This window comes from Acinonyx jubatus, chromosome X (genome assembly GCF_027475565.1).
Source record: "Acinonyx jubatus isolate Ajub_Pintada_27869175 chromosome X, VMU_Ajub_asm_v1.0, whole genome shotgun sequence".
NCBI classification, from domain to species: Eukaryota; Metazoa; Chordata; class Mammalia; order Carnivora; family Felidae; genus Acinonyx; species Acinonyx jubatus.
The window spans coordinates 109775640-109800859 of NC_069389.1; the positions used below are offsets into that span (position 1 = coordinate 109775640).

General features: G+C 43.3%; 1 protein-coding gene across 2 annotated transcripts in view; it reads left to right on the plus strand.

Moving 5' to 3' along the window:
- The window catches only part of LOC106967445 (transmembrane 9 superfamily member 2-like), an 87111-nt gene extending 61891 nt beyond the window's left edge, over positions 1-25220 (plus strand). The window contains exons 13-17 of one of the 2 annotated variants that reach the window (XM_027054752.2): positions 5119-5278; positions 6808-6956; positions 9480-9591; positions 11486-11657; positions 24502-25220. In XM_027054752.2, coding sequence (XP_026910553.1) covers positions 5119-5278; positions 6808-6956; positions 9480-9591; positions 11486-11657; positions 24502-24569 — 661 coding nt within the window. In that variant the 3' untranslated portion in view covers positions 24570-25220. Of the gene's footprint in view, positions 1-5118; positions 5279-6807; positions 6957-9479; positions 9592-11485; positions 13668-24501 lie in introns of those variants that run through there. The other variant, XM_053201745.1, reaches the window with a different exon arrangement.

Genomic DNA, 25220 nt, shown 5'->3' on the forward strand with positions numbered 1-25220 from the left:
CCACCCAGGCGCCCCATGTGAATAATTTAAAAGTGCAAAACAGATTCAGTTTCCTAGTTCTGTTAGAACTAAATGCCATTAAACATTTTTAAATTTTTTTAAATTGTATTTTAGAGAGAGAGTGTGAGTGGGGGAGAGGGACAGAAGGGGAGAGAGAGAGCATCTTAAGCAGGCTCCACACTTGGTGGAGAGCCCAATGAGGGGCTCGAGCCCATGACCCTGGGATCATGACCTGAGCCGAAATCAGGAGTCGGACGCTCAACTGACTGAGCCACCCAGGCACCCCTGAATGCAGTTTTAAAGCAGTAAACAGGCATGATACAAAGGATAGATTTCCCTCAAGTGGTTTGGGGGCCCTCTTAGGTCGATGGGAGAGAAAATCGTAAGGTACTGGCATTCTTATTTCTTAGAAAGTAGTAGGTTGAAAGAGAAGTTCAGTGCTGATCCAGTGCCATAAATGGGCAGCGGAGAACTGGCATCAAACTTATTACTTAAAAAAATCAGGCTTTACATTTAAGAGGAGAAGCATTTAGACTAATGAACACTTATGCTCCCTAGAAGAAATGGAAGAAAGTAAGATTATTAAACTACATATGTTTCCTTCATGTAACCCCAAAAGTGGTAGGAAGGGAAAAGAAGAGGCAGCATAGTTTGATGGTCATGCACCCGAACTTAACAATTAGAAGAAGCAAGTGTGAATTCCAGCACTTAATATTAGGCAGTCAGTATTAGCTAAGTGACTTTGGGGAAGTCCTAGCCCCTTCCTGATTGTCCATTTCCTTGCCTGTGATGCCTGTGTCACGGAGTCGTTCAGAGAAACAAATGAACTAATGGGTTGTGAAATTGTTTTGTGAGCTATAAAGTATTTTTGGCCACTCTTTTCTTCTGTGTTCCTACTGCTCTGTGTTTATCATCTGCTATAGCATTTTCCGTGTCGTGCTGTAATTTATTTGTTTATCTCTGTCCCCCACTAGACTGAGCTTTGCAGAGCAAAGATTTTTATTTATCTTTGAACACCAGGGCCTAACACATAGGTACCCAATAAATGTTTGATGAGTGTGTGAATAAATGTTTCAGGTAGGAGATGAACCCAGATGACCTCTCAAGTTTCCTTTTAGTTTTGCTGTTTAAGATTCCATGAAAAGGTCTAGAAATAATTAGAGACCAACAAAGGAAGAACTATTTAGAATATAAAAACTTGAAACTGAAGGGCAGTTACAGAATTGTTAAACACATATTAACATTCTAGAGTGTACTTTCAAAAGGGAAATCGTTGAGACAGGTTAATTGAGTTTATGTATAAGAAGGGAGGTTATGATTTGTCAAGTGAGGAGCAATTTTTTCTGGCCATGGAATGATAACGGCTGAAATGAATCTCTCAAAAGCTAGGAAATTTGGCAGAGGAATACTGTGGCTAAACAAATTCATTAGAGCAGAAAGGTATTAAGAAACATTTGAAGAAGTATGGTTAAATCATGGGAAACCAGCCTCCCTTATTAAGATGCCAGAAACCAATGAGACCTAAGGTGGAGGTTTACTGTGGTTGTATTTGTTGTTGTTTGAAAGGGTTCAAAACCACAGCTCCAGCAGGGGCAAAGTATGAGCCTTGAAAAAGCACAATGTCCCTACCGACATAGATTTAGTACGCAGAAGAGATCGTACACACAAGGTGGCGGGGGGGGGAGGTGAGGCAGAAATAGTAAAACGAAGGAGCAAATGGCTGAAGTCGGTTTATCATGAGAGATGAGGAACATCCAAAAAAAAAAAAAAAAAAAAAGATCCCGAATCAGAAATTGGAAGGCAGCATTAAATCCTAGAATTGGAATGGACCTTGAGAGAACTTCCAACTACCGGACTAAACCAGAGATTCCCTCGGCGGGAGACCTCAAAGCCTTACCTGGTGCCTCATAATGTGGATGTTACCATGTTCCCTCTCTCTGGTCTTTGACTAAATGTCTGGGGGAAGGGAAGATACACCCGATTGGTGGTTGGGGGAGGTCCCCACCATAGAGGCTCTAGTATAGCATAGTGGGATGGAAACAGCTTGCCCTTAAAGAATCACACACACACGTGAATTCAAATCCTAGCTCTGCCTCTTATCAGCTGTCTGACCTTGAGGAATTATTTAATATCCCTAAAAGACATTAAGAACTCTGTCTAGGGGCGCCTGGGTGGCTCAGTCAGTGAAGCGTCCGACTTCGGCTCGGATCATGACCTCACGGTATGTGAGTTCGAGCCCCGCATCAGGCTCTGTGCTGACAGCCTGGAGCCCGTTTCCGATTCTGTGTCTCCCTCTCTCTCTGACCCTCCCCCACTCACACTCTGTCTCTGTCTCTCTCTCTCTCTCGAGAATAAACATTAAAAAAAAAATTAAAAAAGAACTCTGTCTATTCAAGTAACTCTTATTTTGCACGTGCCTCGGTTGTCTATCTAATTTTCCTTTCTTTCATTTTTTTCTTCTGTTCAGTTTTTTTTCTTTTTCTTCCAGTTTTGTTGAGAAACAATCTACATACATCGCAGTTCAATTTACATATATTGTGAAATGAGTCCCACAAAGGGTTCGTCTCACGTCCGTCATCTCACGTAGATACAAGAAAAAGAAAAGAAAGGGAAAAAAAGGAAAACAAATCTCTCCTTGTGATGATGAGAACTCTTGAGGATTTACTCTCTTAGCTTCCCTGTCACACGGCCGTGTTAGCTGTAGTCATCACGTTGTACATCACGTCCCCAGGACGTACTTATCTTCTAACTGGAAGTTTGACCACCTTCCTCCAATCCGTACCTCCACCCTGGCCCCAGAAACCACAGTGTGATTTTCTTCTTCTAGGAGTTTGGTTTGCTTTTGTTTGCGTTTTAGATTCCACGTGTAAGGAAGATCATACGGTGTTTGTCTTTCTCTGACTTATTTCAGTCAACATAATGCCTTCAAGGTCCATCCATGTTGTGGCAAATGGGAGGATTTCCTCACTTTTTAGGCCGAATAATATGCTAATGTATATGTGCACCACACCTTCTTTGTCCACTCATCCTTCGATGGGCACTTAGGGTGTCTTCATTTCTTCTTCTCTTCCCCCCCCCCCTCCTTATCCTCCTTCTGACGTGGGACTCAACCCGCGAGCCTTGAGATCATGACCTGAGCCGTTACCAAGAGTCGGATGCTTAACCAGCTGAGCTACCCAGGCACCCCTAACGCTGCTTTCTAAGACCTATCATTAGCTTTATATCCCAACCCTTTTACTGAGGTTTTAATTCTCCTTGTCATATTTCTAATTCCTCTTGCTTCATGGTTGCAGTGCCTCCTCTAATCTCTCCGAGGATGTCAGTCACAGATTTTCCTTTGTAAAATTTTCTTCTGAGCTTCAGGGACCTTCTCTGAGAGACTAGACCTCCAGTCTTCTGCTGGGGTCAGGAAGGGAAGTTCCTTGGCTCTGCAGAGTCAGGAGGGAGCCGGCAACCCTGTCAGTGTCTTAGGCTGACTTCCAACCAGTCCTGGTTTTAGCCACTCCTTCCCTCCCACTTCCAGAGGAACCCGGCGCTACAAATCCCTGAGCCTTTGTTGGAGCTCCTTGGTGTCAGCGGAGTTGCCTCTCAGCTTTCCCTACGGACGACTCGGGATCCCAGGTCTCCCTGTTCTACTAACTCAGTTACTACTTGTCCTTCTGCTGTCTGGTTTACAAAATGGGTTGCTTCTCTCCTGTGTCCCCCACCCTTGTGTATTCATACCCTTTTAAAGTTCTTTTACCATAATTTTATCAGAGTTTTGAGGAGGGAGCAGAGCCAAAAGTGTGATTTCCATGTACCATCTTTGACCAAACCTCTTAATTCTTCATGTGTTTCATATCCATCACTTAGGTTTTAACTATCACCACATTATACTGTTTCTTACCACTTTTTATCTAGTCTCCTGGTCTCTAGTTTCTCTTCCTTTAGGTCTGTCCTTTGCCACGCTGTGGACTCATCTGCCGGGAAGACTGTATTATGTACCTCACAGCTTTGAGCGTAAAAACCCTCCGGCCGCTTCTGGACGTCCGCATCCCTTACCCTGCCATTCAAAGCCTTCCACAATCTAGCCTCCGCCCACCTTTTCAACCTCATGTTTTAGGCTTTCAGAAACACTCACATCCATATGGTTGCCCATACTCACCTGTAGCACTGAGCCAACTTGTCTGGAACAAATAGGGGCACGACAACTGGGCTTGCCTGGTGATTTATCCAGTAGATTCAGCAGCTGACCTGTTGATTTTGAGCGATTGACTTAAAGCTCTTGCTTTAAGTGAACATTTATTGGACTTGAGGCTTGTAGCCTATTTCAGCCTAGGATTCTAAAATCTGTCTTTAGGGGCGCCTGAGTGGCTCGATTGGTTAAATGTTCGACCCTTGATTTCTGCTCAGGTCGTGATCTAGCGGGTTTCGTGAGCTCAAGTCCTACATCGGGCTCTGCACAGGCAGCTCGGAGCCTGCTTGGGATTCTCTCTCCCTCTCTTTCTCTCTGCCCCCCCCCCACGTTCTTTGTCTCTCTCTCTCAAATAATAACAAAATTTAAAAAAATCTGTTTTTATTATGCATTTTCTTTTTTTTTTAAGTTTATTTATTTATTTATTTTGAGAGAGAGCACGCAAATGGGTGAGGGGCAGAGAGAATCCCAAGCAGGCTCCGCACCGTCAGCGCAGAGCCTGATGCCGGACTCCATCCCATGAACCATGAGATGAGATCGTGACCTGAGTCGAAACCAAGAGTCGGACGCTTAACCGACTGAGCCACCCAGGTGCCCCTAGTCTATGCATTGTCTTTATTGTGTTCACTCTATTGCATATTGAGTTTTTCCATGGCATATTACTCCCCATCTCATTTATTTTCTGCTGGACTCTAGGGGTGCAGAGATGAGTAGGATGTGGAAATGATGTCCTATAATGAACTGCTATCTTATTATATGGTATTGGGTTTAAGTCCCAGCTCAATGACTGGTTTCCCACAGTGAGATTTACTATTCTTTTAGGGTATAACCTTATAATTTATTATATCCTTCTCACCAAAAGAACGTTCTGATATTCATCTCAAGTATGAGTTTAACATTTTCACGAAAGCATATTGCTTCCTGATCACTCTTTTTCTCCCCAGTGTCGTCTTTGCCGACCTCTTTTTTATGAACGTGATTCTTTGGGTGGAAGGTTCATCGGCTGCCATCTCCTTTGGTACTCTGATAGGGATTCTTGCAATGTGGTGTGGAATTTCAGTACCCCTAACATTTGTGGGTGCGTACTTTGGAGCCAAGAAAAAGGTAAATTTCTAAAATACTGCTTTTGACCATTGACTGATGTCTGAAATAATACCTCAACGTGTATATTACTGTACATGGAATGTGAAATGTACCATTGGAGAAAACTACAAAGAATAATCCTATTTATTTATTTCTTCATTTATTTAAATGTTTATTTATTTTTGAGAGAGAGAGAGAGAGAGAGAGCATGAGCAGGGGAGGGGCAGAGACAGAGGGAGACACAGAATCCAAAGCAGGCTCCAGGCTCTGAGCTGTCAGCACAGAGCCTGACACAGGGCTTGAACCACAGACCGTGAGATCATGACCTTAGCCGAAGTCGGACGCCTAACTGACTGAGCCACCCCAGCGCTCCTAGAATAGTCCTTTTTTAAAATATTTTATTTTTAAGTAATCTATATACCCAGCATGGGGCTCGAACTCACAACCCCAGGATCGAGAGTCACACATTCTTCTGACTGAGCCAGCCAGGCATCCTGGGATAATCATTCCAGAATAAAACATTTAAAAATTAACAAAAATGGAACACAGTGACCCTTTAAAAGATGTTATTTAAAGTACTCCCCACTTTATAGGTTGTTTAAATTTCTGTCTCTGTTGGAGAAAATTAAAAGGATATATAGTAGTAGGAAGGCTGACTTTAACCGAGTCAGAAAAGTAGACAGCGGGGGAAGAAAGCTAAGGTACAGTCTGAAAATGGAACTGTTGAGTTTATAGATTTGAAGTTAGCTTATTCTACATACAGGGCAAAGGAGCAGGACACTGAAAAGACTACTCTGCAAAAGGAATGTATAAAGACATAGTGTGAGTTTGCACACTGTGCGCAAAGGGAGAAATCAGACAACACAAAATGGAAGCTGGAGGTCCACACAGAGCAGAAAAAAAGAAAAAATGTCTGAAAACTACCGACAGATTTTAAGGGAAATGCGTGAGACAAATTCTGAGACGACTTTTTGACATGTATTAGTTCATATTGGAATAGGCACCACTAAATCTTGTCCGGTCTCTCCCTTGAAACTGACAGGAAATGATAAACATCCTCGTTGCCTAGCTGTGTGCTTTCTCGTGTGGTGGCCACTGGCCACGTGTGATTTTTGAGGGCCTGAAATGTGGCTACTTCCAAAGTGGGATGTTTTTTGTGATGTGTATTTATTTTTGAGAGAGAGAGAGAGAGAGAGAGAGCGAGCGCGTTGGAGAGACTGAGCCTCCCAGGTGCCCCTACTGAGTCCTTCTTATAGCAATGACACACGCAACTGAGAACATTTGTTAGATCCGACGAAATGGATTCACAAATTAATTCCACCTGTTTCTTTTTATGCTTTAAAATGCGGCTTCTAAAACATTTAAAACTGCCTATGTGGCTTGCATTATCTTTCTATAGCACAGTGTCGGTCTAGCCTCTGCCCACATGACTGCTCTGGGAAGTGTTCTGCGTCCAGCTCCGATTCAGGATTCTGTCTTGTGATTATATGTCTATAAATTCACTTCAATTTCATGTCATTCTGATTTTCACTTGACTTCTCTTCGAGCAGTTTAGGTTTCCAGTTTGCACGAACCAGATTCCCCGTCACATTCCTCAGCAGAGTTTTTTTACGAAACCACTGTTTGGCATCATGATCGGTGGCATTTTACCTTTTGGCTGTGTTTTCATTCAACTCTTTCTCATTCTGAACAGTATTTGGTGAGTACGGTATCGTCACAACCTCAAAACATCTTAATTGTTGATAAACGAAGTTTCCTATATTTCAAGGAGGTTAGAGTCTGGGTATGGCAAAAGTTCATTTGCCTCTGGTTTTATCCAGGAAATAGCCCTCTGACCCCTGGGGTGGGGGGGACTTCCTAGGGAACTGAGACTTAATTCACAAGTTTTTAAAGACAGTTTTTGATGGAAATTTCTACGCAGGTTTCCTTTTTTAAAAGCAGTAACCTGTTTTTAAGCCTTTCCAGATGACTTACAAAGTTGGCTCACACCACACTTCTCCGAGCCTTTGCAGGGGGTGGGGCGGGGGGGGGGTGTCCCTTGGAAGGAGGCACCTAAAGACCGGAAGAGGCAGCCGCGATGTGTATCTCTTTTCCATACAGACCTTCCATGCAAGAGTTCAGAGTTCCTCTGCTAAAAATACTTTGAAGACTTACAGCTTCAAAGACTTACTTTGAGCTGTAAGTCATGTTTTTCGGCTCTCCTTTCTGTCAACTGTTAGTTCTGGTGTCAGGATGCCTGCTCTTTCCTCACAGCTTTCCTCGTTTTATCTGCTGCTTTGAATCTGTTGGGGTTTAAGAATTCTGATAGCCGGGGCTCCTGGGTGGCTCAGTCGGTTAAGCGTTCGGCTTCGGCTCAGGTCATGATCTCACAGTTTGCGAGTTCGAGCCCCGTGTCGGGCTCTGTGCTGACAGCTCAGAGCCTGGAGCCTGGTTCGGATTCTGTCTCCCTCTCTCTCTGCCCCGCTCACGCTCTGTCTCTCTCTCTCTCTCAAAAATAAATAAACATTAAAAAAAAATCTCTAAAAAAAGAATTCTGATAACCAAGGGGCGCCTGGGTGGCTCAGGCTGTTGAGTGACCGACTTCGGTTCAGGTCATGATCTCACGGTCCGTGGGTTTGAGCCCTATGACGGGCTCTGTGCTGACAGCTCAGAGCCTGGTGCCTGCTTTGGATTCTCTCTTTCCCTTTCTCTCTGCCCTCTCCTGTTCATGCTCTGTCTCTGTCTCTCTCAAAAATAAATACATATTAAAAAAAATTTTTTTTTAAAGAATTCTGGTAACCAAGACAGAAACGCACGTAAGGTGAGAACCCAGGCTTTCCAAAGTGCGACAGTTTTTACTTGCAAAGCTCCAGGTCCGTGACAGCTATTTCAGTTTCTCCCAGTCCCTTTTTCCTTAATTCCTGATTCTTGACTGCATTCTGGTTTCAGGAGCTGGGCAAGTGGGGTGTCGCTGCAGAGGGAGTTTTGGAGATGGGGCAAAGGCCCCATAAAATCAAATGGAGTAGCCAGCTGTGTGTATTTCTAACACTTTCATCCCAAAGCAATCTTTCAGACGAAGCTTTCAAGTCCTCAAAAGTGAGGTTTAATCATGCACATTAATTGCTCACTTTTTAAACAGCATTGTGGCAAATTGGTTTAAAAGATAAGCAGTAAAATCTGTTACCTTGTCAGCAACGAAATATTTAACATGCTGCAAAATAGATTATGTAACTGTATTTTCCAGATGTTTTTGATGGGATAATTTTAAAGTGAAAACTAAAAGCTTCTTTGGACAAGTTAACTTTTGTTTCAATGAAAAAGAGGGTGCTTGCTGTGTACAACATTGTATATACTTATTATCTATATACATGATGCTCCCCAACCCCCATTCTTTGTCCTTGCAACCAGGTATATACTCTACACGAGATTTAAAAAATTTTTTGACGCTTATCTATTTTCGAGAGAGAGAGAGAGAGAGAGGCAGAGAGCAAGCGAGCAGGGAAAGGGCAGAGAGCGAAGGAGACACAGAATATGAAGCAGGCTCCAGGCTCTGAGCTGTCAGCAAAGAGCCCGTTGCGGGCCTTGAACCCATGGACTGCAAGATCATTTCCTGAGCCGAAGTCAGATGCCCAACTGACTGAGCTACCCAGGTGCCCCTGACTCTGTGGGGTTTTTTTTTTTTGTTGTATAATGTATTTGCTGATATTTATGGCATTTATAACCTTCCATTGCTAAAAAGAAAGCATGGCTTAAAGTGTGCGTGAAGAGGAGCGCCTGCGTGGCTCAGTCAGTTAAGCGTCCGACTCTTGATTTTGGATCAGGTCATGATCGCAGGGTCGTGCGATCGAGCCCTGTGTCAGGCTAAGCCTGCTTATGATTCTGTCTCTCTCTCCCTCTGCCCCTCTCCACCGCTTGCTTTCTCTCTCTCTCTAAAAAAACAAAACAACCATAAAATGTGCATGAAGAAAATGATAGAGATACTGATGGTTCTTTAGTGAAAACTGAATTGCACGAGCAGAGAAATAGGGGTAAGTAGGAACACGGATTCGTACTGGAGGAGATCAGGCCAAACTCTGAAGCCACATTGGTCGGTCAGGGAATGGTTTTTGGATGTTGGATGGATCGATGAAGGTCTGGAGTGAATCTCTCAGGTTAGACAAACGTGACCGTCTCTTGTATTCATTTGGAATGGTCTTTCTGTGTATTGTGAAGTTAATTTTAAGGCTATCATTTTTATTTTCAGGTCTCATCAAATGTACTTCATGTTTGGCTTCCTTTTCTTGGTCTTTATAATTCTCCTGATTACCTGCTCAGAAGCTGCGGTTCTGCTGTGTTATTTCTACTTGTGTGCTGAGGTAAAGACCTAAGAAACGAATGCATCTTCTCCTTCCCAAACTTGTACTATTGGAAGTGGAAGCCTCTGTTGAGAAAGGAATTGAAGCACATGTTAACTACCTGGTTTCTACAACTTGGGATCAGTTTCATGTTGTGTTTTCCTGATGACACATGTTGATTCTGATGCAGCTTTGATGGAAAGTTAATGCTACTTTGATGGAAAATCTAAACAGAAAGCAATTTCTCTCCTGCTAGTTACTATAATTGCTGCATAATATTCAGTTAACATAGAAAAAAGCAGGGAACTGATTTGATATTTAGACATGCAAAAGATCTGGCTCAATTGGTGTTTTGTTGTTGTTTTTTTTTTTTTGACAATTAAAGTTTTCACAGCTTGGGCCAGGATTGCATTTTATGGGTTTGGGATTGCTGCTAAAGGCCTTTTCTCTTACTTTTGGTTACCATGGGCAGAAGTAGTTTTGTTTACCCCACTGTACCCCCACTTTGTTTCTGATGTCCTTCTGGGTAACTAAGGTGGTAGTGAACATTATTTTCTTAAATCCCCTAAATCCCTCTTGTTTTGGTAGTTAAATGTGACTCTCTAAACGTAACAATAGAGAGTTTTGGGAATGAGGATCATATACATGATGTTCTTAGAGCATTTTCTTCTTGAGCTACAAGTATAAGGGTGAAAAAATTAGAATTTTGTATATATTATACTCAGCTTCTCAGTTCTACGGTGTATTTTTTGTCACAGAAAACCCGCAACAATCGTGAATGAAGTATATACTCACGGGCAGATGATGTGTATATTTCTGTTTCTTAGAAGTGTTTTGAAGGCCCCCAAGACCACCCACATGTCTGGTGGTTCACTGGAAAGACTCGGGGGACTCAGCACACAGATGTACGCCTGGCTAGGGCTTAATATAGCCAGAGGACACACAACAGGATCAGCAAGGGGAAAAGACACAGGTGGAACCTGGAGAAATCCACGTCTAGTCTTCCTGTGCTTTTTCTTTTCCATGAGGGGACACACCAATTACGTTCCCTTTTTCAGCGATGAAAAATATAGTCATATATGTGCAATGTTTCTGCCCAGGGAAGCCCATTAGAGACTTCACATCCAAGGTTTTTACTGGGAGCTGGTCACATAGGCACCCTCTGCCTAGCAATTACAACAATTCCAGACCCCCAAAAGGAAAGCATGTGTTCGCCATAAATCACACTGTTTGTACGGCCTAGGTATAGCCAACACGCCTTATCAGTCAGGGGATGATTAAATGCCGAATTCTCAGATATAAGCCAAGGGCCAACCTTGCAAGCAGGCCCTTCTAAAGATAGCAACTTCAGACCTGCTGTGTTAACTCTTTTCTGCACTGTAGGTTCCCTTGGCCCTTGAACACAGTGCCTTTACACTAAAATGAGCATCAGTTGGAGCCATGGGGAAGGGTGAGGCAAACCTGTGTATTGACCTCAGTCATGCCCCCATGGGTCCTAAATTCAGCTGGGTGAGACAAATCCCATTCACCATAAAGCTCTATATGCAGTTTCTGTACTAACCTTTGTCTACCTGGCCCGAAACATCAATTCAGGCCCAGCTCCTGCCAGTAAATTGAAGCTGACCCGAAAGCCTTCCAAGGCTGAGGCAGTGTCATGAGAGAAAGGATGCGTGCATTACAAGTACGGTCCCCGAGGGCACACGTGGTCCCCCTGGAAACAGGGAGTTTATCAATGTTAAGGCACCCCAAGCAGAACGTACATTAGTCTGACGGTTTCTTATAAAACTTCCCCTTGGATTTCTTCTAATCCATAATCTAATGGAGCCTGTTTCATGTGGTTTGTTATCACAATAATTGCTAACCCGTTTAGAGTTAGGTTTCACCTAAAGTGAATTTTTTCTACTTCTTTTTGCAGGATTATCACTGGTGGTGGAGAGCCTTTTTCACTAGCAGTTTTACAGCTGTTTATCTTCTGATATATACAGTTCATTACTTCTTCACCAAACTTCAAATCACAGGCATGGCAAGCGCCATTTTGTATTTTGGGTACACGATGGTCATGGTCCTGATTTTCTTCCTTTTCACAGGTAACCACAGAATGACTTCATGCATTTCACACTCTCTGAAGAGACTTGGAGATAGCCATAATGTGATAAGCATCAATTAACGACTAATGGGAGGAATAGGGAACAAAGTCATCATGTTCATTTTTATGCTTTGGGGATAAAAGATTGTAAAGCCTGGGGAACCGGAGGGACCTGATGTACTTAGCTTCAAGATTGTCCCTTGTGAATGTTTCTAAACAGTAGGGATGTGTTCCAAAGCACATAAAGGGTTATGTGTAATCACCTTTGAATAGCCTCCAAGCATAAAAATGAACTGACTTGAATAACTTTTAAATTAGCAAAAGTAAATGAAGCAAATGTGTGGCCATATAAGCAATTAGATGTGAGGGACAAGATGTATACTCCCCAGGATTACTCATTTGGGGTTGTTATTTGGGTTCAAGATGTGACAGCAGCCTTTCTGTAAATGAAGGCTTGTTGAAGTATGTGACAAAATGGAGTGGTTTATAAAATGATCCGGTTAAGGAAATTATGAGGTCAGAGAGCTTGGAACCCTTTTCAGTACAAGTGAGGCAGTGTTCCATCTCTATCTGCCTCACGTTTTTAAAAAAAAGAGTTTATTATTTTATATTTTCTTTTTTTAGATGTTATTTTTAAGTAATCTCGATACCCAATATGGGGCTTGAACTCACAACCCCGAGGTCAAGCGGCACAAGCTCTTGGGGCGCCTGGGTGGCTCAGTCAGTTGGGTTTCTGACTTCGTCTCAGGTTATGATCTCGTGGTTTGTGGGTTCTAGTCATCAGTGTGTCCACTATACTGACAGCTCGGAGCCCTGAGCCTGCTTCGGATTCTGTGTTTCCCTCTCTCTGTCCCTCCCCCACTTGCGCTCTGTCTCTCTCTCTCAAAAGTGAATAAACATTAAAAAAATTAAAAAAGAGTCGCATGCTCTTATGACTGAGCCAACCAGGCACCCATCTACCTGCTTCACTTAAAAAAAAAAAATGTTGTACTTATTTTTGAGAGAGAGAGCGCGCGCGCGCGCGCACAAGCGGGGGAGGGGCAGAGGGAGAGGGGGACAGAGGATCCAAAGCAGGCTCCAGGCTGACAGCAGCAAGCCCGATGTGGGACTGGAACCCACAAACTGTGAGATCATGACCTGAGCCGGTCGGATGCTCGTCAACCGGCTGAGCCATCCGGGCACCCCATACTTTTTCTTCATTTTTAAGTTCTAGTTTCAGCTCAAGTCACAGGTCATTTTGACACATTTTAAGTTACTGTCTTGGATTTTAAGTCTCAGGGTCAACAAATGTGTAAAAATGCACAGTGGAAACTTGTCAGAAATCCAAGCCGAGAGGGGCGCCTGGGTGGCTCAGTTGGTTAAGTGTCCAATTCTTGGTTTCGGCTCAGGTCATGATCTCACAGTTCATGGGATCGAGCCCCATGACAGGCTCTGTGCTGATAGCCTGGAGCCTACTTGGGATTCTCTCTCTCTCTCTCTCTCTCTCTCTCTGCCTCTCTCCTGTGTGCGTGTGCACTCTCTCTCTCTCTCTCTGTAAAAAGAAATAAACTTAAAAAAAAAAAAAGAAATCAAAGCCCTGAGACAGGTGTAAATGTCACCGGAGAAACCAAGGCATCTTGGTGGCGGCTCCTTTTTGATACCGTATTACCCGTGAGCTGCCGGTCTCAACTCCTCAGTACACAGAAGGCTGTGCAGACTTTCTCTCGTCTCTCAGCCACTGGACATTCTACACCCCTCGTGTCTTCTGTTTTGGATTTCTCCCCCAGGGACCGACTGGCTTTTATATTTGGGTGATAGGGAGTTGGCTGTGTTGAGCACGGTAATTTCAGGCTTCTGTTTTCTTCATTACCTAGCACTTTGACTCCGGTTGCTTTTTTTCTGGAAGCCTCGTATTACAACAGCTTCTTTCTGAACGTAGGTGGAATCCCGGATGGTCACACTGCGGGCAGAAATCTTCTCCCATTGGTTGGCTCCACCGTTTGCGGTGTCGTCTGTCACCCTCCCCCCGAATTCTGACTCTAGCCTTCACCGTCCTGGGCTTCTGCAGCTCACTCCCCAACACCTATTCTGTGGAAGTCTCTCAGTGTGATTTGTGTCATGTTCCCTGTGCCCCTCTGGGCTTTCTTTTGCTTCCCTTCCCCTATCCTGTCACCTACCTCTAGCCTTTATCCAAGCTTCAGTCTTCAGCATTTCAGTCTCCTCTTTGTACCGCCTCCCTGGTGGAGCCCGTTCGGTCCTGTGGCTTTGTTTACCTGCTCGATGCCGACAGCTCCTGAGTCAGGAATTCTTAACATGGCCCTTTCGTGCCCGATAGCCGATTAAACTTCCCTAGTCGTGCTTCTTCGGAAGTTTCTTATCTTTGTTCATTCTGCCCAACTCTTGCTTTTGGTCTTGGTCGAGGCCTTTGTTCCCTGATGCCAGAATTGCCCCGACAGCCTCCTATTCAGTTGGCTGGACCCAAGTCTCTTCTTTCTAGCCCACTTCGCACACTACCTGATGGTGAACTTCTGTCGTTTTTTTTCATTATATTAATGCAATTCGGTCCAAGATTAATTTTAATATGTCAACACATATTTATAGAATGCTTACACTGCACAAGACACTATGCCGGGTGCTGGGGACATAGGGGTGAAGAAGGCATAGGGGTCCCATGTTTTTGTGGACCTTATATTCTAATGCAGGGAGACAAGCAATTATTAGTTGGATGAGCTTCATGAAAGAAATTATGTTAAAGAAGAGGTGGGTGGTCAACTGTTCCAAGCAGAGGTGACAGTGTGTTCAGAAGTCTTGACATAGGAAGGAATTTGACATCTTCAAAGAACACAGAGAAGCTTAGGATGGCATTAGAGGGAGGGGGGCTCTGGGAGACAATAGTGATGTTAGAGAGGTAAGGAGGGGTCAGATCTTACAAGGGTCTTAGAAACTATATTAAAGAATTGAGATCTTATTAGAGGAGCCATAGGAACTTCAGGGAGTTTAAACAAGGGACTAATGTGATTGTATCATTCTTCTAATTAAATGTTTATTTTTGAGAGAGAGAGACAAAGAGCGACCAGGGGAGGGGCAGAGAGAGAGGGAGACAGAGGATCTGAAGCAGGCTCCGTGCTGACAGCAGAGAGCCTGATGAGGGGCTTGAACTCATGAACCGTGAGATCACGACCTGAGCTGAAGCCGGACACTCAACCGACTGAGCCACCCAGGCGCCTGTCATTCTTCTAATTAGAAAACTTTAATAGTGACGTATGTCCTTGTCTATCAAGGGTAAACTGACGTTGGGGGTTGGGCCCTTGTTCTGCCTACTCAGTGTATTTTCTAAGCCTCCTCCAGACTGTTTGAGCACGGAATTGGAATCTCCTTGAGAACAGGGACTATGTCTTATGCCTATTTTGTATCCTTCATTGTGCAAAGCACATGTTTCTTCTTGACTTGTGTAGAGTGTGAAAGAGAGGAGATACCATTATGGCGTGATGTTTCCATATCTTTTTTAAAAATTACATCATAGGTATGAGAAACCTCCCAGGTAAATTCTGGTTATTGTTCGTATCAGAAAAAACATTAGTAAAATTATGAAGTGTGTTTTTGACGTCTATTTTCTAGAATTGTTTTTTAAGAATCCCTGTCTGCTCACAGACCTGTAAATGGCATCTCCTTACATTTCATCATCATATAGTTTTTTCCTGTTGAATTGCTTTTATTTTTTCATTATCATTGTATTTGGAGGTTCACGGCAGGAAGCAGGTCTTATTGTCTATGTTCATGTTGTTTCACTTTTGAGGAAGGCATCCTCAATTAAATCATTAGTCTTGAGAATATAGATGTACACAAGAGTACGGTTATTAATTGCTGATTACTCTTTCTTGCTGTAGACACATGCTTCTGAAAGTGATTTTTTTATTAAAAAAATTTGTTTCTAATGTTTATTTATTTTTGACAGAGAGAGAGAGGGACAGAACGTGAGCAGGGGAGGGGCAGAGAGAGAGGGAGACACAGACTCCAAAGCAGGCTCCAGGCTCCGGGCTGGCAGCACAGAGCCTGACCCGGGGCTCGAACTCACAAACCGCGAGATCATGACCCGAGCGGAAGTCGGATGCTCAACCGACTGAGCCACCCAGGCGCCCCTGAAAGTGATTTTTTTTTACTGGCAACTTGGAAATTAGCAGTGTCCACTCATGGTAAAAAATGCTGAGGAGTTTCACACTTATTTAGAATAATTATGCATTCATCCGAAGCTATTCCTTGCGATCACCACATTTATCTTTGGTATTTGGATTCATCTGTGTCATCACAGCAGAAGGCTAGGACTTCACAGCTGTCATCTTTTAATATTGAGTATTGTGACTCTAGGGAAGACTCTTTATACACTAAGTCTATTTCCATGTTGCTACAAATCCTTTATTTTTATTTATTTATGTATTTATTATTTTATGTTATTTATTTTTAAATTTTTTAAACATGTTTATTTGTTTTTGAGAAAGAGAGAGACAGTGTGAGCAAGGGAGGGGGGCAGAGGGAGGGAGACACAGAATCGGAAGCAGGCTCCAGGCCCTGAGCTGATGTGGGGCTCAAACTCACAAACCGTGAGATCGTGACCTGAGCTGAAGTCGGACGCTTAACCGACTGAGCCACCCAGGCGCCCCTATTATTTTAATTTTTAAAGTGTTTTATTTATTTTTGAGAGACTGCAAGCAGGGGAGGGGCAGGGAGGGGGGACAGAGGATCCAAAGTGGTCTCCGTGCTGACAGCAGTGAGCCCGATGTAGGTCTTGAACTCATGAACTGTGAGATTATGACCTGAGCCGAACTTAGGCCCTCAACCTACTGAGCCACCCAGGTGCCCCTTTATTTATTTTTTAAAAATGTATTTATTTAAGTAATCTCTACACCCAACATGGGCCTCAAAGTCGTGACCCTGAGATCAAGAGTCACACAGTCTACTGACTGAGCCAGCCAGGCACCCCAAATTAGTTAAACGCTTAAGAAAATGAATTGAAATAATAGATTTTTATATTGATGGGAAGGACAGAAGATCACAATAACCAATTAAGATCTAACCTTAGGATTCCTTCTCTAAAAGTCTATAGTGCTATGTTGTATTATAATGTATAGCCTAATGTAAACCTGGCTTCCATGGATATTGGGTAGTAAATGAAATATTTTATGTGATGATGTATATTTTAGGCAAGCAATGAAAAATGCTTTCATTTAGCCACAATCTATTATTCAGCCATTGAGAGCAGTGGTTCTCAACTAGGGGTGAATTTGCCCCTAGGGAACATTTAGCAATATCTGGAGACTTTTTTTTTTAGTTTTTTAAAAATGTTTATTTATTTTTGAGAGAGAGAAATAGAGAGAAGGAGACAGAGCCAGTGGGGGAGGGGCAGTGAGAGAGCGAGGGAGACACAGAATCTGAAGCAGGCTCCAGGCTCTGAGCTGTCAGCGCAGAGCCCGACGTGAGGCTTGAACTCACCGATTGCGAGATCATGACCCGAGCCGAAGTCGGATGCTTCACCGACTGAGCCACCCAGGTGCCCCTGGAGACATTTTTGATTGTCATGACTGGGAGGTTGGTAGTGACATCTAGTGGGTGGGGGCCAGGGATTCTGCTAACCATCCTACTATGTGCAGACCAGCCCTCTACCACAAAGAATTATCTGGCCCCAAATGCCCAACAGTGCCACCGTTAAGAAACCCTGGTCTAGAGTTGAACTATTTCTGAGCCTCACTTTTACCTGGGAGTTGATGCTGTTTTCAAAAGACAATTTTGATCGTCTCAGGAATCAAGATTATGTTTAGAATCTGAGACTCCGAACCACCAATCACTGTGCGGTGTTGAAGCCAGTGTGGTACAAGGAGCGTTTGAGACCCAGAAGAAGTGTCAGCCAGGTGCAGAGTGCCTTTCTGGTGGCTTTCTCACTAAGTGTCTGTGCTTTGAATATATTTCTATTCATTAAAAGAGCCTCACGACGCTCAATATGTTTTGAGAGTTTCTATTGTGTAATAGTTTATCAGTGTAAGATGAAATATCCTGAAGGAAAAGTCCAATTACGTTAACACACAAATGTTAGCTCTAGTGGGCCTTTTGTGTTTTACGACACCAAGTTGTCTCTGCCTTATTAAAGTTTTCGGCTCTAAAGGCCAAAAAAATCAAAAAAAGGGATAAAGACGTATTAATGCTAATTGTTAACCGACAAACAAATATTTATTAAGCTTCTATGGGCTTGGCAATGTGCTAATAGGGAATACGGAAACACAGATCTGAGACTATTTATTTTTTGTTGAGTTGACTATGTACCAACTGTTTGCATATATTTATCTCACTTAATTTTCACCTAATTGTCTAATTATCATGACATGTTAGGTCATGTAACTCCCATTGTATGGGTGAGGAAACTGAGACCCAGAGAGATTACGTGACTTGTTCAAAGTCACTCAGCTAGTACACGTTGGAGCTATGATTCAGTCAAACCCAGGTTGGTCTGACTCCAAAGCTCATTCTCTTAAATACAACTCTGCATGTCCTCCTCAAGAGAGAGACTCTCCTTGGGCGGAGGCCAAACCAACAACGGAAGAATGCCTATGGACTCTTCTCTGTGGTCCTCTGTTTGACCAGGTAGATTGCTCTTAATCGGGAGAGCTGATCGGCACACGTAAGACGATACAATATCGCCCTTGGGAATCCATGATGAAAACAGAGTATCTCAGGTGTTTCCCATGCCCTTTCGACCCTTCTTTCAAAAAAATAGAGGCACAAAAAACAAAACAAAAAAAAAATAGAGGCACATTCTTCTAGTTTTTCCTCTGGAATAGTTTCATTACTTCTTCAGTCCCAGCTCATTTTGATTTCAACTTACATTTATGGCCCTAAATGCTAAGTGCTGTAGAAATGAGCAGGACAGAGTCCCGTCGATTCTCAAGGATATTGAAAACTTCTGGCTCCCATTGTTTTTCCCAGCGCAAGTGGTTGCTGGCCTCCTCCAGCTCTGGGCCCCTAGTAGCCGGTATTCCTCTAGTTTGGAAGGGAAGCGTTCCTTTTCCCTGGAGGGAAGCAGAATCTGCATTCTCTGGCGTTCTCGTATTGTGTATTTTACATTCTCTGGCATCTCATACCTGAACTGATGTCTACTCCCTCCACCCCAAGCTTTTTGTGTCCAACTGGTGCTTATTCTTCGAGGTCTTTCTGCACAAAGCAGTTCATAGTCACCTCAACCTGTATTGATCTCCCTAACCTGGAACAATCGGACAGGGTTGGCTTTGAGCTCCAGGTGTATTGCTTATTGGCTGGGTATTGTGAGGCAAGTCAATGGGCTGTCTGAGCCTCTCTTTCCTCGCAGAGTGGGGAAAATCCTGGTACTTACCTCGGAGACTTCAACTCAATCTGATCGCACATGTAAGCACTTAACCCAGAGCTGAGCATGTAAGTATTTAGGACACAGCAGATATGCTCATCATTATTAGCATTATTATCATCATTATTGTCGTCGTCATGAACTACAAGTTTGGTCATATCATTCTCTGGCTTATGTGCCTTCATTGGCTCCCAGGCGCCTGCCTGATCAAATCCAAACTTCTTAACTCGGCATTCCCTATTTGGCTCTCACCTATTTTTTCTCCTATATGCTGTCTTTGGTGTTCCCTTAATTTGTACTTTTTTTTTAATTTTTGAAAAATATATTCAAAGTTTATTTATTTATTTATTTTTAAGTAATCTCTCTTCCCAACATGGGGCTCAAACTCACGACCCCAAGATCGAGTCGTGTGTGCTTCTGACTGAGCCAGCCAGGCTCCCCAATGTTCCTTTCATTCTTTGATGACACATCCTTAATGTCCCAATTCTTCTGCCATGGTTCTCGCTGTTCCTTAACACTGCCGGGTTTAATTGTTCCAGGCCTTTATGGGTACTTTTTGCTCTGTCTCGAATAGCTGTCTCCCATCCTCCAATGCCCCTGAGTCCTGCTTTAGAGTACCTTCTCTGTGATGCCCTCTCCAAATTCTTGCCATTCATTCAAGAAGTATATATTGAATACCTACTGTGCGTCAGTCCTTAGAGGCTGGGACTTTAGCCGTGAGCAAAACTTTATATAACGGGATAAAAATCTACCCTCGTGGAGCTTACATTGCTATGCAGTTCATTCAAACGGTTCAGTTTAACAAACGAGTGTCGTCTGCCTACAACGTGTTCAGCACTATGCTAAGCACTAGGGGTACAAAACTGAGCAAGGCTTAACCCCTAGCCTCACGGCTACAGTCTGGAGAGAGAAGACCTCCAAATCATTTCCATGCATTGTGGCAAGGAGCCTAGTAGAGTGAAGCCCAGGGTTTTGTGAAAGCCCTGAACAGGGCCTCCCAGCTCAGGCATAGGTGGTGGGGGGAGCAAAGGAGATCAGAAAAAATTTTGCTGGAGAAAGTGATAGAGTCGAGTCTTGAGGGAAGACTGAGTCTTAACAGGGTGAAGGGGGAACTGACAGGCTGAGCAAGGCATGGTATGTGGAGATCTATAGGTAACTTTGGGCTGCCGGAGTTTGAAATGTAAGACATGGGTGGGGCGCCTGGGTGGCTCAGTTGGGTGAGCGTCCGACTTCGGCTCAGGTCATGATCTCGCGGTCTGTGGGTTCGAGCCCCGCGTCGGGCTGTATGCTGACAGCTCAGAGCCTGGAGCCTACTTCGGATTCTGTGTCTCCCTCTTTCTCTGACCCTCCCCTGCTCATGCTCTGTCTCTCTCTCTCTCTCTCTCTGTCAAAAATAAATAAACATTAAAAAAAAAAAAAAGAAACTTAAGACATGGGATGGCAAGTGGCAAGAACAAGTCCTAAAGAAGTAGGGTAGGGCCCAGTCCTGGAGGGCTTCGTGTGCCAACCCTAAGGAGTTGGAATTTTTATATCCAGTCGTCGTTTTCAAATGGGGGTGTACATCCCATTCATTTGTGAAAATTATTTAAAACCAATATATCTGATGACCATGGCCCATTGCACAGCCCTGAATCAGAATCCTTGCTGATGTTTATTTTCAACAGCTTAAAAGGTTTCTCCTACACTCAAGAGTTTGAGTGCTTCTGCTATGGGAAACAATGTAAGGTTTTAAGTAGAGGCATGGTAATCAAAATTGTGCTTTGGAAATCTCACCGTCACTCTGACAGGGTGGAAGATAGATTTGAGAGGGAGAGAGAGAGGGAGAGAAGGAGAGAGATTGGAGGTAGAGGCAAACCGAGAGAGTTTTCTAGATGAGAGACGAAAAGGATGTGGCTGGAGGCCCAGTCGCTGTGCAGTTGGGCAGACGGATGGAGGGGGTGATTCCAAAGGTCATAAGTAGTTGGAATTGGCAGGTCTTGGTGATGTGGATCCACAAGATGTGGATGCAAATGAAGAAGGAATTAACGTGTTGTCTATGTAAGTAGAGATAGGAGTGTGTAGACATCACCTGAGATCAGTCCCTACGAGAGCCCTTGTCTGTCCTTCCCATTGGCCAGCAAGGGCCAGGCCCGGGGAGAGTGCTTCATGAATACTGAATCAAACATGGCTGAAGGGAGTCACGACCCTCAAGACTCTCTTCTCCAAACAAGCTTTCTCTTCATTCCTTCGTGCAACGCACGGCCTTAATTCCAACTTCAGGAAAAGCTTTCGTCTGCATGGTTTACTCAGTGCTGCACATTCTTAAATTAATGTGTATTGGAATTTAGCGCCCACCGTGGCTGTGGGAAGACCCTTTAAAGATTGGTTATATTGAGTAGAATGTGCTAGAACTGCAATTAGGGAAAAGACAAGGGGAAAAATGGGCTTCTCTGCTTGTCTTGGAGTGCCTCATCAAGATTCTGTGGTGAGATTGTCTTTTTCTTATGTGTCCCCTGACCTAACGATAAAAGGTTATGAAGCTTAGAAAGAAACTGGGACATTTCTCGTATTGCTTTAGTACTTTCTCTGACCTGAGGCAAAAGTAGACAGAGACACCGAAGTGATCGTTCTCTCCCTTTTTGGCCCGTCTCTGTTTTTCTACCTTCAAATTGTGCTACACGCAATTGAGTTGTAGAAAAAAAAATATTTTAATTTCTCCAGATCCTTTTAAGTTATTTTTTCAATTGTGTGGTTCAGTGACCTTCAGAAGAGAAATTTCCCCACCTCTCTTTATACTTAATTATGTTTGCTTACATATAATGAAGGAAGGTAGGAAGGCAGGCAGGCTAGTCCAGAGGTTCTCTTTTAAAAAATTTCTTTTAATGTTTATTTATTTTTGAGAAAGAGAGAGAGCACGAACAGGGGAGGGGCAGAGAGAGCGGGAGACACAGAATCCGAAGCAGGCTCCGGGCTCTGAGCTGTCAGTACAGAGACCGACACGGGGCTTGAACTCATGAACCGTGAGATCATGACCTGAGCCGAAGTCAGATGCTTCACGGACGGAGCCACCCAGGTGCCCCGCTAGTCCACAGGTTCTGAAACCCTGGTTGCATGTTAGAATCACCTGGGGAGGTTTTAAAAATCTTGATACTTAGATTGCATCCCAGATCAATTAAATCAGAATCTCTGGGGGTTGTGACCCAGGCATTAGTAGTTGTTAAATCTCCCTAGATGATTCCAGGGTACAGGCAATCTTGAGTCCTACACTAGTCAAATAAGCCCCATGTGACCATATTTTTCAACATGAACCTATTTTTCAAATCAGAACATGAACGGCAGCTGTAATTTCTTGTAATTTCTACTCTGACGGGCACGCTCATGTATCTTAACTTTTTCTCTCAGGTCAAGCGTGTTATTTGGGTGGGAATATAAGTCCTTTTCACTTAGGAGGAGCAGGAGAGATGGGTAGCTTGTTCTATATCATATAGCTAAGTGCCTGCCTGACTCCGAAGTCAGCTGACTGAGCTCAGTCGACTATCAGAACAGTGTGAGGGTTGCTGGATATTTGTGTTTCGGGTAGGAGACAATGTGGGTATTGTAAGTAGAGCATCAAAAAGTTGAAAATTCATAGACATTTCCGTAGTTTATGGGGATAATATGCAGCAAACTGAAGTCAGGAATGTCTTAGATTCGGAGGCATGTGTTAGCTACACATTGCCGTCTCCTGAACCGTTAAAGTTGCTGGATTCAGAAGAGGAAGCTTAAAGTAGGAATAGGTAGACTTGTGTCACTCCGGAGCCCATGGTCTTAGTCACTGTACCATACTAAGTGCTGAAAAGGAGCTTTGAAGGGAGGGAGGGAAGTGGCAGGATAGTGTATTGGATGGGAAGTTATTCTGAGCTTGGAGAATGGCAAAGAAAAAGGGACCAAGTCCTGCCTAATGCTTTCTGTGGTTAAGATGTTTTCCTAGACAACTGAATTGTCTTGGGGTGCCCCATTAGATTATAGGATCTGGGAAAGAGAACTGTTAGAGTTCTCTTTGATTGAGTCATTGAACCTTAATATCTGAGAATTGCTTTTATAACACGAACATCAATGAAATCCTATGGTAAAGAAAAATTTGCCCAGAATTGTATCACTGTAAATATAAAGGTATTTTCTTTTGTCCACGCTCTGCTCTATCTGGTCCTTGGGTTTAAGTGTATATACCGTGTCCACACTGGTGAGTTAAGGTCTGGCTTACCTAACACCATATTACAGAGATTGCCCCATGCTGCTTTAAATTTGTCATTTCTTAAAATGTTTCATTTTGAGAGAGAGAGCAAGCAGGGATGGGGCAGAAAGAGAGGGAGAGAGAGAATCGCAAGCAGGCTCCGTGTTGTTATCACAAAGCCCAAGGCAGGACTTGATCTCACAAACTGGGAGATTATGACCTGAGCGACCATCAAGAGTGGGACGCTTAACCAACTGAGCCACCCAGGCACTTTTGACGACTGTCTTATTTCATTGAGCACTTAGTCAAGCATTGAGCTAAGTCACCTATTTGGGGGCATTTGGTTTGTTTTTCATTTTTCAATATCATAAATCATAGTATTATGAATGCCATTTTTGGATGTAATTTTTTTTCCCTTCTATGGGGTCATTTCTTTTAGATAAATCCCCAGAAATTGGATATTTCTCAAGTTTAATAAGACAAAACTTTGATTTATAAAACTAATATAGGGGCGCCTGGATGGCTCAGTTGACTGGGTGTATGACTTTGGCTCAGGTCATGATTACACACTCTGTGAGTTCGAGTCCCACGTCGGGCTCTGTGCTGACAGCTCGGAGCCTGGAGCCTGCTGTGGATTCTGTGTCTCCCTCCGTCTCTTCCCCTAACCCACTCGCATTCTGTCTCTGTCTCTCTCAAAAATAAAGAAACGTTAGGGGCGCCTGGGTGGCGCAGTGGGTTAAACGTCCGACTTCAGCCAGGTCACGATCTCGCGGTCCGTGAGTTCGAGCCCCGCGTTGGGCTCTGGGCTGATGGCTCAGAGCCTGGAGCCTGTTTCCGATTCTGTGTCTCCCTCTCTCTCTGCCCGTCCCCCATTCATGCTCTGTCTCTCTCTGTCCCAAAAATAAATAAACGTTGAAAAAAAAATATGTGTGTACAAAAATAAAGAAACGTTAAAAAAAAAAAAACTAATATATGTCCAGGGTATGCAAGTAAATAATAGATTATTGCCACTTTTGTTACATAGAATGATAACGGTTATTTACATTTTCTAAATCGAAGCAAGTTCTACCAAGTTTATTGTATTAGGAACAAGCCTTGGACCTCTTTGTATCCTTTTTGAAATAGAGAACTTAAGCTACTCCAGCCCTTCTGCTCATCCTCTTTGCTCGGCAAGAGAGCCTGGTGATTTTTTTATTTGATAAGGTACGAGTCTTGAGACTTAGAGAATCAGTGGCCCACCTCAAAACTGACATGCTTTGATTTGCTATAGTGTCTGGTTAACAAGGATCTTTTTTCATTTTCTTTCAGGGACAGTTGGGTTTTTTTCCTGCTTTTGGTTTATTATTAAAATCTACAGTGTGGTGAAAGTGGATTAAAGAACGTACCCAGGGGCTTCCAGGCACATCACCGTGGCTTTGGAATATATACATCTGTATCTAAATGAACATCTATAAATAGATATCACTTAAAAATCTCATTGTCTGGCTTCTGTTTGTATGACACAAAATACCGAGTGTGTGGAAAAAACAGGTTGGGAAACAGGTTTATTCAAAGTCAGACCGTTCTGAAAAGATAGCACAAAAAAGGTTTAATTGAAAGCAATTAGAGCAAGGGAGGCACATTTCCTTACGAAATGAAAGGTGAGCACACTGGCTTTTCAGATGAAATGTTTTTTTTTTCTTTTTCCTTTTTCTTCCTCATTATGTATACGACATCAGAACTATTGTCAAATAAATGTTAAATAAAACGTGAATTTTTCTAACGTCAGTGAATTGGACAAACTGTATTCCATTCTTGTAGTTGATCATTTTATCTATCTATCTATCTATCTATCTATCTATCTATCTATCTATCTATGTATCTACCTCTATGCCCATTGTGGGGTTTGAACTCAGGACCAAGAGTCACGTGCTCTACTGACTAAGCCAGCCAGGTGTCCCTGGATGACCATTTTAAAAATGCACATTGGTTTAGCATATAAAGTTTATGAAATACCAGATACCGCTGTCATATTCCTCAATTAAATC